Below are 12,615 nucleotides of genomic sequence, written 5' to 3' on the forward strand. Positions count from 1 at the left end.
GATGAGTCGTCCATAATCTTGTGTTGAGTCGTCAACGAAAAAACAAAATATAGTCGTCTCTCAAGAAGATAAAGCCACGACTTGCACTTTTCCCCTCTATCTTTTTTTTCGAAAGAAAATCGCTCCATTTACCTACTGCAGTAAAAGACTACCGTGTTTATGTTGTCACGTGGAAGACATCTCTATCTGTCTACACTCGGCTTGCTTCGATTGCATCGAGCAAGGAAATCCACCGACCTTCGTTTTTCATGGCTTGCTTGGCTGTCGTGCCACTCCAAGTGCACGTACGTGAGTGAGGTTCGGTGTGGCAACCATTTTCGCAGCTCGTAAACGCGGAGGAGCACAAAAACAAGCCGGATCAGAATTTTCCGGAAGGTACTCAACGTCGTAGTTGTTTGGGTCGTTTTATGAGCTCGGTTTACTTGTTTTTACCTTTTCCTCCGCCGAAGGGTCACGGACAACAGATGAACTGACTTTTTATGATAAGAGCATCACAACATGATTTTTTTTAAAGAAAAGTGGCATGCTTAGGCACAAAACTAGCTAGGCCGATAATAGAAATTGCGTTTGCTCTAGAGCAATCTCGTCAGACGAGAATAGACTTGGGAAATATTTTTGTAAAATGCTTGTAGAAGGAATGCGAATAATTTTTAGTAAAAATCAGATTAAACAGAAATGTTCACAAAAAGCTGCTCTACTGGTTGGTTTACTTGGTTTTAGTAAATTTCAATTAACACTCCAGATTATCCAACCGCCTAGTAGGATGAGATTGGGCATTTTTCCTCAGTAATCTTTTTTTAAGCTATGTAAACACAGTTTATGAGTAAAATTATCGAATAGTTTACTTTGTTTTGATAATATTTATTGTTTTATAATTTTCACAAAAAGTTAGATTTTCTCCTGTCCCCAACCAAAGTAAACGTGCTCCGTCCCGTACGTAAACGACCCTGGCCACACGCCAGACCGACGCCAAACGACGCGCGGCAGCTTGTCCCCAACCTCCTTGACGGTCCAATCACCTTTCGGAATTCCGGTCGCCTTGTAAAACACGGCCACGTCCCTGTTGCAAAACAACCGCGGCGGCGTCAAATCTTCCGGCGGTGACCCGTTGAACCGGTCCAAGGTGATTCTGGCCAAAACGGCCCTCAAATAGGCTTGCTCTTGCGGTTCGGGATTCCCCTTGAAGTAGGTTCTCAAATCTCGGGAGACTTTGATTTTGTCCAGCGTGATCCCAGGAAGCGTCACCCAGCTATCCCGGGTCAGATCCGGACTGACAACGTACTGAACCACGTTCAGCTTCACCTCGAGCAGCGTTTTCAACGCGCTAAATTTGACCTGATTCAGGCTGAGTTCCGACGAATCTACGGTGGCGTTGCACGAAACCACATCCAAGCTACCCATGACGCTGAGTTCCACTTCCGGTTCCTGCGCCTCGTCGATCGCTTCCTCCAACAACCCGTCCATCACCGGAACCGCAACCGTTCGAGCCAGCTCTTCGTCCGTGTTCGGTGGAATCGCCGTCTCCAGGATCCGCTCGAACATCTCCATGGCCATCGATTCCGCGCCGCACCAGTCGTGCACGAGCGACTCGTCGGAAACGGTTCCCCAGATCAACCCACTAATAACCTCCTTCGCAATCTGGAACTTTTCCGCGTCCAACTCCAGCTCCAGCTTGAGCGCCTCCAAATTGTCCCGTTCCACCTCCAACACGTAATAATCCGCCGTCAGCCCGCGAATAACCCCCCAAAATCGCACGTTCCGAACGCATTCGCCTGCGGCCAGCGTCTCCAGCTTGCGGTCGATAAAGTAGTCCGTCGACGGCGGTAAAGCAAACCCCATCTGCGCCCACAGCGGAACCTGCTGCAGGACGCTGCTCACCGTCACCGTCGGACCCAATTCTCTCTCCTCCAACGCCCTAACGTAACCAAGAACCCGCTTCGCGCACTCCACCCTGTGCTCGTGCTCCGCCCCCTTCACGTCCCGCACCTCACACTCCGCCTCCACAAAGTGTCCCCGCTTGACCTGGCGGCAGTACTCTTCGAAAAAGTCCACCACATCGCCGGATGTTTCGGTCAGAATGCGCGCAACCAGCCGCATCAACAGGGTGTATCTGAAATAAAAAAGGCCGCCATTTTCGAAAAGTCGACTCAAAAAATGGGTAAATTTTACGCATTGTCCCCGTTGTCGCCTATGCGCGACTGGAGCAGGTTCCGGGCGCTGGATAGGGCACTCTCCAGACTCACCCGCTGCAGGGAACGGGCCTCGGAGGTGGACACGATGTCGCGCTCCAAAAAGGGGGCGGAAGGATCTTGCTCGGTTGTTGATTCGGTGGAAGCCGCCATTTTGTGTGCAGGGCAGAAAGCAAAGGTGACGTCTGGGAAAGGCGTGGGTTGCTTTGATCGGAGCACGTGATTGTTGGCGACGTAGAGTTTCAAAACATATCGATGAAAAAAATCAAATTAAAAATTTCATTTCTTTTTTATTCGCAATTCGCAATTTCGCAATTTTCAGTGTAAGAACGGGCCTTGACCGATCTTATGCACAAGGTTCCCGACGAACACGCACTGCCCTTACACCTACATCTCACCCTTGCTCTGAGTCAGTACGAGCAGCACGCTAGAACACGCTTTGAGTGTTCGTGCCAGGCATGCACACCTTCTTTTCCGGTTACGCATTTTAACTCGGCCGGGGGGTGGTACATTAAGTAGGGTTTGATGTAAGTATAAGCGCCTAACCATTTATAGTGTGCCTATCAATTTTCATTAAAGCAAGTACTGTTTTATTTTTTGTTTGAATTCAAAAACTAGTTGTTATTCTACTGTGTACTGTTTTCTCCTGAAATCTTCCCTAATGTTGAATCGTGTTAATCTGTTGCTATTTCTTCTGTCGCGGTGTTTTGTTACAATGTTTTAGACCTAAGCATGTTATTCAAAAGTTTACCAAAAATACAATAATTTTATGTGTGTGATCATTCAATATATTAAGTAAGGACTCGAACCATACTTGTTTCAAGAAAAGGGCGTAGATTTAAACAATAGACAATAAAGGAAAGCAAACTACATAAAGTTCGATACTAAAAGAATAATTGTAGTTTGAAGGAAAGAAGAGTAGAAGCCGATGAAAATTACATTTTAATAAATAAATAAGTAAATGGGTAAAGGAAAGATCAATGATAAACAGAAGTTAACATCGTTTCGTTTACATATTAAGGTAAACTGTTTTTGTTAGGGAAAACACGTTTCAGTAATTATTGGGAAATGAGAGCAGAAGAGTAGAAAGATGAGTGAAGCAAAATTAAAGTACAGTACTGGTTCGGTAACTGAGCTTGTTTGACTGAACTAGGGGAAATCTACCCATTTTAATCCTAATAAGCGGTCGTGTATGAATGATGCTGGATAATCTAGAGTCTCCCTTGAATTTTACTAAAACCAAGTACACCAACGAGTAGAGCAAGTTTTTGTGAACATTTCTGTTTATTTTCACTTTCACTAAAATTTATTCTATTTCTTTACCAAGCATTTAACAAAAAAAAATCCCAAGGGTATTCTAATCGAGGCGAATGCATTGGGCCACGCCCATTTTTCTAATATCGGCTTAGTTCTTTTTTCTTCCAACACTCTGTCGAGTGTTGCCATTTGCGCTGACAGTTCAAACGAACACTCATGAAAAGTGGCATTTATAGGGAAAGTTTCCTGGCATCGCTGGCTGTGCTGCTGGTGGTGTTGACGGCCAGCCTTTGTTCTTTTTTGCCTTCGTCTCTCGCTCGGTTTTCTTCAGCCTTCGATTGGAATGCAAAGTGAAAATTGAAACGTCAAACGACTTGGCGCGTTTGTTTTTTTGATGGCGCTTGCTAATTTATTACATTTTTCGGGATTATTCTTCAAGTGAGTGCCTTAATAATGATCAAAAGAACATGTTGCCGGTAGTTGGAAGCAATTTCATATCTTAAGCGCCGTGAAAAAGTAAGCGAAAGTGAAAAGTTAATTTTGGCGATATTCATTAAGCGTTTGAGGGATTCTAGTGTGTGTCATTGTGTGTGCCAACAAAATGATGAGAAGTGGTCTCGCAAAATACAAATTATGATCAAAAGTGCATTAAATGTGATCTTTTTGGCCAGTAAGTGGCATACATTTGCGTGCTTACTCGAGGCGGTGCTGTTGCTGGTAAGTTTATAGCCCAAATAGTATTTTTGGAGCTTTAATCGAGCATCAAACTCTCCATATGACGAAGATAGGTTTTTGATTAGAAAGGGTAGATTTCCCCTACTTGGGCTGTAGCCCACTTAAAAAGCAGACAAACGTAAAATAACCAAACAAACCGGAATGATGAGGGGCCACAAGCTGGATGCACAAGCAAGTTCAGCAAATTAGAAATCATATTTAAGTTTTAATGAAATGTTAAGTCAAAATTTAAGGAAAAATTAAAGGTGAGCTCTGAAAGAAATTTAATCAACCATCATTTTACATTTGTAGAGAAAATGTTATGCATCGGTCCCCTCGTCATTTTTCGTTCAGCCCAGTTTACGAGCAGCATTCGGTAACTTGTTGGAAATGTGCAGAAGAAATACCCCGTGCTGCGATGTTCTAGGTACATCCACAACAGTTCGTTCAACATGCTGTGAATCAAAACAATACCTTCTACAATCACAAATGACTTCCCTTTCCCACATTGCCACTTTGTTATAGTTGTCCATGCTCTGCAAAGAAAGGGATGTTAATAAAATATAAAAAAAACTATAAAATAACGATACAAATACTTTCCGGAACCTGAGTGCCATCAGGTTGATGTTGTTGCTGTTGTTTCCAATGTGATAGATATCACACCGGAGACGTCTTGATTCGGTTGTCCTGGTGCGACCGTCCTCCAGTCGTAGACCCAGGCATGACATGAAAATGAAGACAAAAAGATGCATTAATACATGAACTTCTTGCTCACGAATAACCCAATCCCACCCAAAACAACACAGCTAATCTGGGTATGCACCCAAACCAACTGCGTTGTTCCGTGCCCTCCTCATTCGGCTATTTCAATATGATTGTCCTGGAGAATCCTCCCTAAGGATCGTTAAATTCCGAAGTAACTTCCCAAAAGGGCACAACCCCTGTTGCAAACAAACAGTTCACTTTGAATGTGACTGGAATAGGCTGCCTGCTCACACCCAAGGCTACGCTCCATTGAAAAATCACTACGGAACTCCCTAGTGATGGCCGTCCACGCAATCATACTTCGTCATGATAGTGCTACCTTGTCACTCGCCTATACGTCAGTTACGTAAATACATGTGACAAGACAGGGCAATCACCACGATTCGAAACATGGACATCATCGACCGCCAGCTAGACAGATGTTCAAGTCATCATCTAGCATACGGGGAGGCATGAGGATAGGGAACTGATGCAGGACCAGAGCTATACTGTTCAGACTCTCATAACCAAAAATACTAACAACCAACGTTTGGCGGATTACGACAGTCGCAAACAGGACTGCCGATACAGTCAGTTCCGCTCCTTCCAGGATGTCCTGCACCTGGGCATCCCTAGTATCCAAAGGCATTAAAACATAGTTCAAACTAGCAGGACTGGGAACTTTATTTATTGCACTGTGGTTACTTGGAATCTTGCAGCCCTTGGCCGACAAAAAAAAATCATTTCTTTTTTATTTAACAAAAATAAAACATAACTTTTGTAGCTTAAGAGCGAGTTTTTCACCGATGTGAAACAGGTCGTATCGAGGTGCTCCGATTTGGATGAAACTTTCAGGGTTTGTTTGTCTATACATGAGATGATCTCATGCCAAATATGAGGCCTCTACGACAAAGGGAAGTGGGTTAAAACGGGCATTGAAGTTTGAGGTCCAAAAAACATGAAAAATCTTAAAATTGCTCGCATTTCCGTAATACTTCATCAATTCCAACTCTCTTAGATGCATTCGAATGGACTTTTGAAGCCCTTCAAAATGTGCTATAGACATCCAGGATTGGTTTGACTTTTTCTCATAGCTTTTGCAAATTACTGTTAAAAATGGATTTTTTTTAAACCTTAATAACTTTTGGCAACAGCCTCCAACACCCATACTCCCATAGGTCAAAAGTTAGGGAATTTCATGGACTATAAGCCTACGGTATTAACTTTTTGGCCAATCGCAGTTTTTCTCATAGTTTTACGATTTTTCTAGAACAAACATTTAACAACGTTAGTTTTTGCCCTGTAGGCCTCCATAGCGACACTTTTTGGTCTCAATTTCGTCATATTCGGAATCCTCAGAAAATTTCACATTAGATTGAGGTGTTGGAATTTTTAATTTGATTGGAAAAAATGCCATTTAGAATTAATTAAAATATTGTTTAGCATTTTGTTGGATGAGGGGTAAAACAAGTTTTCGCCTACTTGATACAGCATTTGACGTATTGATCATAGGGTGAATAAGATCTATTTCTTTTTTCAAAAATGTTTTATTTAATTATTTTTTTAATCAAAATTACAACTCCAATACTTCTAACTTACGTAAAATTGTCTGAGGATTCCGAATATGACAAAATTGAGACCAAAAAATGCCGTCTTCTTGGCCTACAAGGCAAAAACTAACGTTGTTAAATGTTTGTTCTAGAAAAATCGTAAAACTATGAGAAAAACTGTGATTGGCCAAAAAGTTAATACCGTAGGCATAGTCCATGAAATTCCCTAACTTTTGACCTATGGGAGTATGGGTGTTGGAGGCTGTTGCCAAAAGTTATTAAGGTTTTAAAAAAATCCATTTTTAACAGTAATTTGCAAAAGCTATGAGAAAAAGTCAAACCAATCATGGATGTCTATAGCACATTTTGAAGAGCTTCAAAATACCTTTCGAATGCATCTAAGAGAGTTGGAATTGATGAAGTATTACGGAAATGCGAGCAATTTTAAGGTTTTTCATGTGTTTTGGACCTCAAACATCAATGCCCGTTTTAACCCACTTCCCTTTGTCGTAGAGGGCTCATATTTGGCATGAGATCATCTCATGTATAGACAAACAAACCCTGAAAGTTTCATCCAAATCGGAGCACCTCGATACGACCTCTAGAACAAACCGAGCAGAATCTACAAATACTGCCTCTTAATAATACCTTTTCTTCATTTTTATTCATCATCATCCCTAACTTCCCCATCTTCCAACTCATCGTCCAGATCTATTTTCACGATTTTCTCCACCTTCTCCTCCTCAGACCTCCTTCTCTCCCTCTGCTCCTCCTCACTGCGACTCCGCCTCCGGTGCCTGTGATGCTGATGCCTCCGTACCCGATCCGTTCCGCCGTCCTGCCGGTCCAATTCGATCAACTTCCGCGTGGAAGAGTAAAAATTCCGCAACGTTTCCCGCTTGTTGTGCTGCAACACCGAACTGACCGTCCTGCTGAGGAACCGCTTGTTGGTCTTCTTCAGCGGACACTCGCGCCACCCCAGGGCTCCAACCTGGGCCGCCCGGACCCGGCCCCGCTGCACGTCTCGGTGAATTTCGTCAATCGCTTTCCTAAAAAAAATTATATCAGAATTTTTAAACATTCAAATTTGACCATTCTAAAATTCTAACTGTTTCAACTCCTCCGAGCTCAATCCGGGTTTACTGCTGCCGGCAATGTTGACCGTGCCGACGATTTTGTCCCCACCGGCACCGCCGGCCAAACTCTGGACGGATCCCTTGAGCAGCGCACTTCCATTGGGCATTAGGGCGGCAGCGGGGGCGACCGTTCCGGCCGGAACCGGCTTCGACACGGTGATTGTCTGCACCACTGCTGGGACCACCGGCGCCGGAACGGGGCACGGAACGACCATTCCGGCCGAGATCGGAGCGATGGCGACACCCGCGGGCTTTACCGTGCCCACGATGCGGCCCGGCGTCCAGTTCATCGGTGAGATTTGGGGGAATTTATTTTGGTTTTTATGGTTTTTGTTATTCGATACTGTGTTGTGCTTGGGACCACTTGAAGCATTTGTTTGTAAACAAATCGATAAACGTCAAAGCTCATGCAAGGTTTCTGAGGTTGGCAAGGTTGCTTTTAAATAAGCATTTTTCAGTTTTTTCCGTTTTTTTTGCGTTTTTGAAAATAAACCTTAATTTGTAATTTGTGCGTGAATGATAACCTGTTAGTTAACAACTATTTATCAGGTCAAGAAAAATTAAAAAAATGTTAAATATTGAAGTCAAACGAAATCTCATAATCCGCTGTTCCACTCATTCATAAACCTTGAACGCCTTGTACGGTGCTTGTTACACAAACTTGCATGCAACTGGAATCGTACGCAACATTCTACACAAGGAAAGTCGATTTAGGGAGCGTTCTTATATTTTATTACGCATTAAATGCAAACTTTTGCAAATAGTGAAAATTAGAGACCCTAAATAGGGAGACTGGTCTAAGCTGGCTAAATCGATCTGGCAACGTATGTTTTGAGCTTGGCAACACTGATAAGTTTTGCTGGGCGTAAAGGCAAATGCTCGTTTGGATACGTCAAACTCGTGTCTGTTTGGGTACGTCAAATTCACTTCGACCAGTCTCCCTATTTAGGATCTCTAGTGAAAATCTGTAGTTTTTTTTCAAAAAGGTCCTATAAGCAAAATTTTTATATTTTGCTTTTTGAGTGTTTTTGAATGACCCTGACTCAAGGAGGTTCCAAAAACACCCAAAAAGGAAAAAAAAAATGTTTATAGGACCTTTAAAAAAAACTCCAGAAATACATCCTTTCTGATCGCATTCCTATTATCGTCCTATCAGCACATTGAACATATTGCATAATTTGCAATTTATAGTTTAAATAAAAGCAACCGTGCAATACTCTATTGTTGACTTTTCTAAAAATTGTGCTTTGATAGCGGAAACTGCAAAAGTGATGAGATAAGGGGCCCTTTTATTATTTTTCTGCGCTTCAAACCCGTTTCTGATAACTTTTTTTTGTTTGAATGCAAACAGCATTGGTCCCCTTGGAAAGAGCTGTCAAGAAAGATAATATCTGTTAAGAAACCAAAAAGTTCATTTTTCAAAATTCGTTTTTAACCCTTTGTGGTCGTACAAAGGGTCATTAGCTTCGATAAATATGATTTATTGTAGCGAACCATAATATCATTCACTTAAGCTTAATTTAAGGATCCAATAAGGAAAAAAATAAATCAATATGACCAAAATTACCAGAATTACCAAAAAGACTAAAATGATCAAAACAACCTAAATAACCAAAATGACCAAAATGACAAAAATTACCAAAAAGATCAAAAAGACCAAATTTTCCAATATAACAAAAATGTCAAAAATTACCAAGATGACCAAAAATTAACGAAACGGCCAAAATTACTAAATTGGCCAAACCGATCCAAATGACCAAAATTACTAAACTGACCAAAATTACCAAATTAATCAAAATGACCTAAATAAAAAAAAATACCAAAACGGCAAAAAAAAAAATTGATCAAAATCGAACAAAATTAACTCAATTACCAAATTAACCGCAATAACCAAAACTGTCAAAATGACCAAATTGACCAAAAATTACACAATTGACAAAAGTAATCAAAATGACCAAAAAGACAAATTTGACCAAAACGACAAAATTGACAAAAATGACCAAAACAGAAAAAATAACATAATTAACAAAAGCGATCAAAATGACTGACATGACCAAAAAACAAATTTGACCAAAACGACCAAAATAACCAAATTGACCAAAACGATCAAAATGACCAAAATGGACATAATGACCAAAATAACGAATTTGCCGATACCGCCAAAATGACAAAATTGACCAATACGGCCAAAATGATCAAATTGACCAAAACGGTCAAAAAGTTCAAAATGACGAAAATTGCCAAATTTGCCAAAACGATCGAAATGACTCAATTAACCAAAACGGCCAAAATGACCAAATTGACAATAACAATCAAAATTACAAAAACGGGAAAATAAGACAAAATTGACCAAAACGATCATAATAACTAAATTGTTCAAAACGGTCAAAACGATCAAAATAACCAAAATAGCCAAAACTACCAAAACGACCAATAAGCCAAAATTGACCAAATTGACAAAAACGGCCAAAAGACCAAGTTGACCAAAACGACCAAAATAACCAAATTGACCAAAACAGTCAAAAAGACCAAAATGACGAAAATGACCAACATAACCAAATTGACCAAAATAACAAAATGACCAAACTGACCAAAACGATCAAAATAGCCAAAATGAGCAAATCGGTCAAAATGACCCAAAAGAAAACTTTGACAAAAACGACCAAATTACCACAATTGACACAAAACGGCCAAAATATATAGCCAAAATTGCAAAAACTACCAAAACGGTCATTTGACCAAAAAGACAAAATTGACCAAAACGATCAAAATGACCAAAATTACCGAATTGACCAAAATAATCAAAATTACCAAAACGGCCAAAATGACAAAATTGATCAAAACGGCCAAAATGATCAAATTGACCAAAACGGTCAAAAAGTTCAAAATGACGAAAATTGCCAAATTTGCCAAAACGATCGAAATGACTCAATTAACCAAAACGGCCAAAATGACCAAATTGACAATAACAATCAAAATTACAAAAACGGGAAAAAATGACAAAATTGACCAAAAAGATCATAATAGCTAAATTGTCCAAAACGGTCAAAACGATCAAAATAACCAAAATAGCCAAAACTACCAAAACGACCAAAAAGCCAAAATTGACCAAATTGACAAAAACGGCCAAGAGACCAAGTTGACCAGAACGAGCAAAATGACCAAAACCAAAATGACCAAAAAGACAAATTTGACCAAAACGACCAAAATAACCAAATTGACCAGAACAGTCAAATTGACCAAAATAACAAAATGACCAAAACGATCAAAATAGCCAAAATGACCAAATCGGTCAAAATGACCCAAAAGAAAACTTTGACAAAAACGACCAAATTACCAAATTGACACAAAACGGCCAAAATGATCAATATAGCCAAAATTGCAAAAACTACCAAAACGGTAATTTGACCAAAAAGACAAAATTGACCAAAACTATCAAAACGGTCAAAATTACCAAATTGACCAATATAACCAAAATTACCAAAACGGCCAAAATTACCGAATTGACCAAAATAACCAAAATTATCAAAACGGCCAAAATGACAAAATTGATCAAAACGGTCAAAATGACCAAATTAAGAAAATGATGAAATGACCAAAATGATAAAATAACCAATATGACTGAAATTACCCAAACTAGCCAAATAACTAAAATTACCAAAAGTTACCAAAATATTCAAATCAATCAAGGATTTCACAATCTTACCAATACAATCTCCAGATTTGTGCAATTATTTTATTAATAAATGTTTATTGGTAAAAATGTACATTTTTCACCTATTTTCATCATTCGTTTTTCGAATCTGTCCAAATTAAACTTTCTGCCCGCGATTTCTTCGCTTGTGTTTTTTTTTCTTTGTTTAAAATTTATACAAATGTCACTGATGCTTTTTTTAATGTTTTATTTGTAACATCAACATTTTATTTAGTTTTTTTTTCTGTCTGCTTCTCCAATGATTTCTGTTTGTGCTGTCTTATGTGTGTTGTTTGGATTTACATTTACACTTATATTTTTAAAATGTTTTGTTTTTTTTGCCGTTCTATTTGTCTCCACTTATTTCTCGCTTCACTCTTGATAACCAAGTGTTGTCTGTGTTTAAACGTTATTGTTTTGGGTTGTTTTTAAATATGTTTTCCTGTGTTATTTTGCTCTTTCCTGTTTGTTTGTTTTTTTTTTTCAGATATCGCTCTCTCTCTATTGTTTTCTGTGACTTGGCATGACTGGGCTTTGGTCCCCGATTTTTTCCGCTCTCAAATTTCGCTAGACCGTTTTGCTTTCGCTCCTACTCGTAACAATAACGTGATTTTTTTGTTTGTTTGTTTGCTTTTTTTCGCGATTCTATCTACTTCCTTTTTTATGACAAATTTTCCGTTTTCACAACGCGCGGCGCTGCACACAAATTATTTCGTCGCTTTTTTTTTTGTTGCTTTTCAAAGTGCCTAAAAGTTGTGTTTATGTGACAATGAGATGAATGATTTTACTGCTATTTAGTTTTTTTTTTAAACTTCATTCCATGAAAAAACGGGGGAAAACACTTTTAGCGATTTATCTAAATTAAACGAACGTTGTGTGTGTCTGTGTGGGAATTCAAATGCAAATCCTGTATTATTTTATGAAAAATGGAAAAATGGGTGCCCGCTACAAAATTTATCATTTCATTAAATTTAATAAATATTTATTTTCCTATTAACGACGCGATGAATGTAACAAACAAATTCGATTTACAATTTTCTCGTTAAATATTCTCACTAAAGCGTAATGATGGTGAAATGGATTTCGTAATAAATACTTAACATTACTGACTAAACAAAACCGATTTCTAGCAAATCTATACTAAAGGTGGGGGCAGGTTCGAAGGAAAGAAGTGGATCAAATCAAGTATATACAAATTAAACTCGTAGATTCTTTCTTCATCTTCGTCTCTCTTTTTTTCTGTTGTCTATGATCGCTCGATACTGAGAAAAGCCTTTCAAAAGTTTCCGGTTTTACTTCTTTATTTGAAGAGATCACGTAACAAGTAGCAC

The 12,615-nt window shown here is 39.4% G+C and overlaps 2 protein-coding genes across 2 annotated transcripts; both read right to left on the reverse strand.

Moving 5' to 3' along the window:
• Nucleotides 1-888: 888 nt before the first annotated feature.
• LOC6050067 lies at nucleotides 889-2,342 on the reverse strand. The gene is made up of 2 exons (XM_001866700.2): nucleotides 2,170-2,342; nucleotides 889-2,110 (listed from the first exon to the last, which is right to left on the reverse strand). The coding sequence occupies exons 1-2, from the start codon at nucleotides 2,340-2,342 to the stop codon at nucleotides 889-891; spliced, it is 1,395 nt and encodes a 464-aa protein (XP_001866735.2).
• A 4,718-nt stretch (nucleotides 2,343-7,060) lies between these two features.
• LOC6050066 lies at nucleotides 7,061-7,977 on the reverse strand. Its single transcript, XM_001866699.2, has 2 exons — nucleotides 7,564-7,977; nucleotides 7,061-7,503 (listed from the first exon to the last, which is right to left on the reverse strand). Exons 1-2 carry the CDS (start codon nucleotides 7,878-7,880, stop codon nucleotides 7,116-7,118), a joined length of 705 nt encoding a protein of 234 aa, XP_001866734.2. The 5' UTR covers nucleotides 7,881-7,977; the 3' UTR covers nucleotides 7,061-7,115.
• Nucleotides 7,978-12,615: the final 4,638 nt, after the last annotated feature.

The sequence above is a fragment of the Culex quinquefasciatus genome, chromosome 1 (genome assembly GCF_015732765.1).
Source record: "Culex quinquefasciatus strain JHB chromosome 1, VPISU_Cqui_1.0_pri_paternal, whole genome shotgun sequence".
Lineage (NCBI taxonomy): Eukaryota > Metazoa > Arthropoda > Insecta > Diptera > Culicidae > Culex > Culex quinquefasciatus.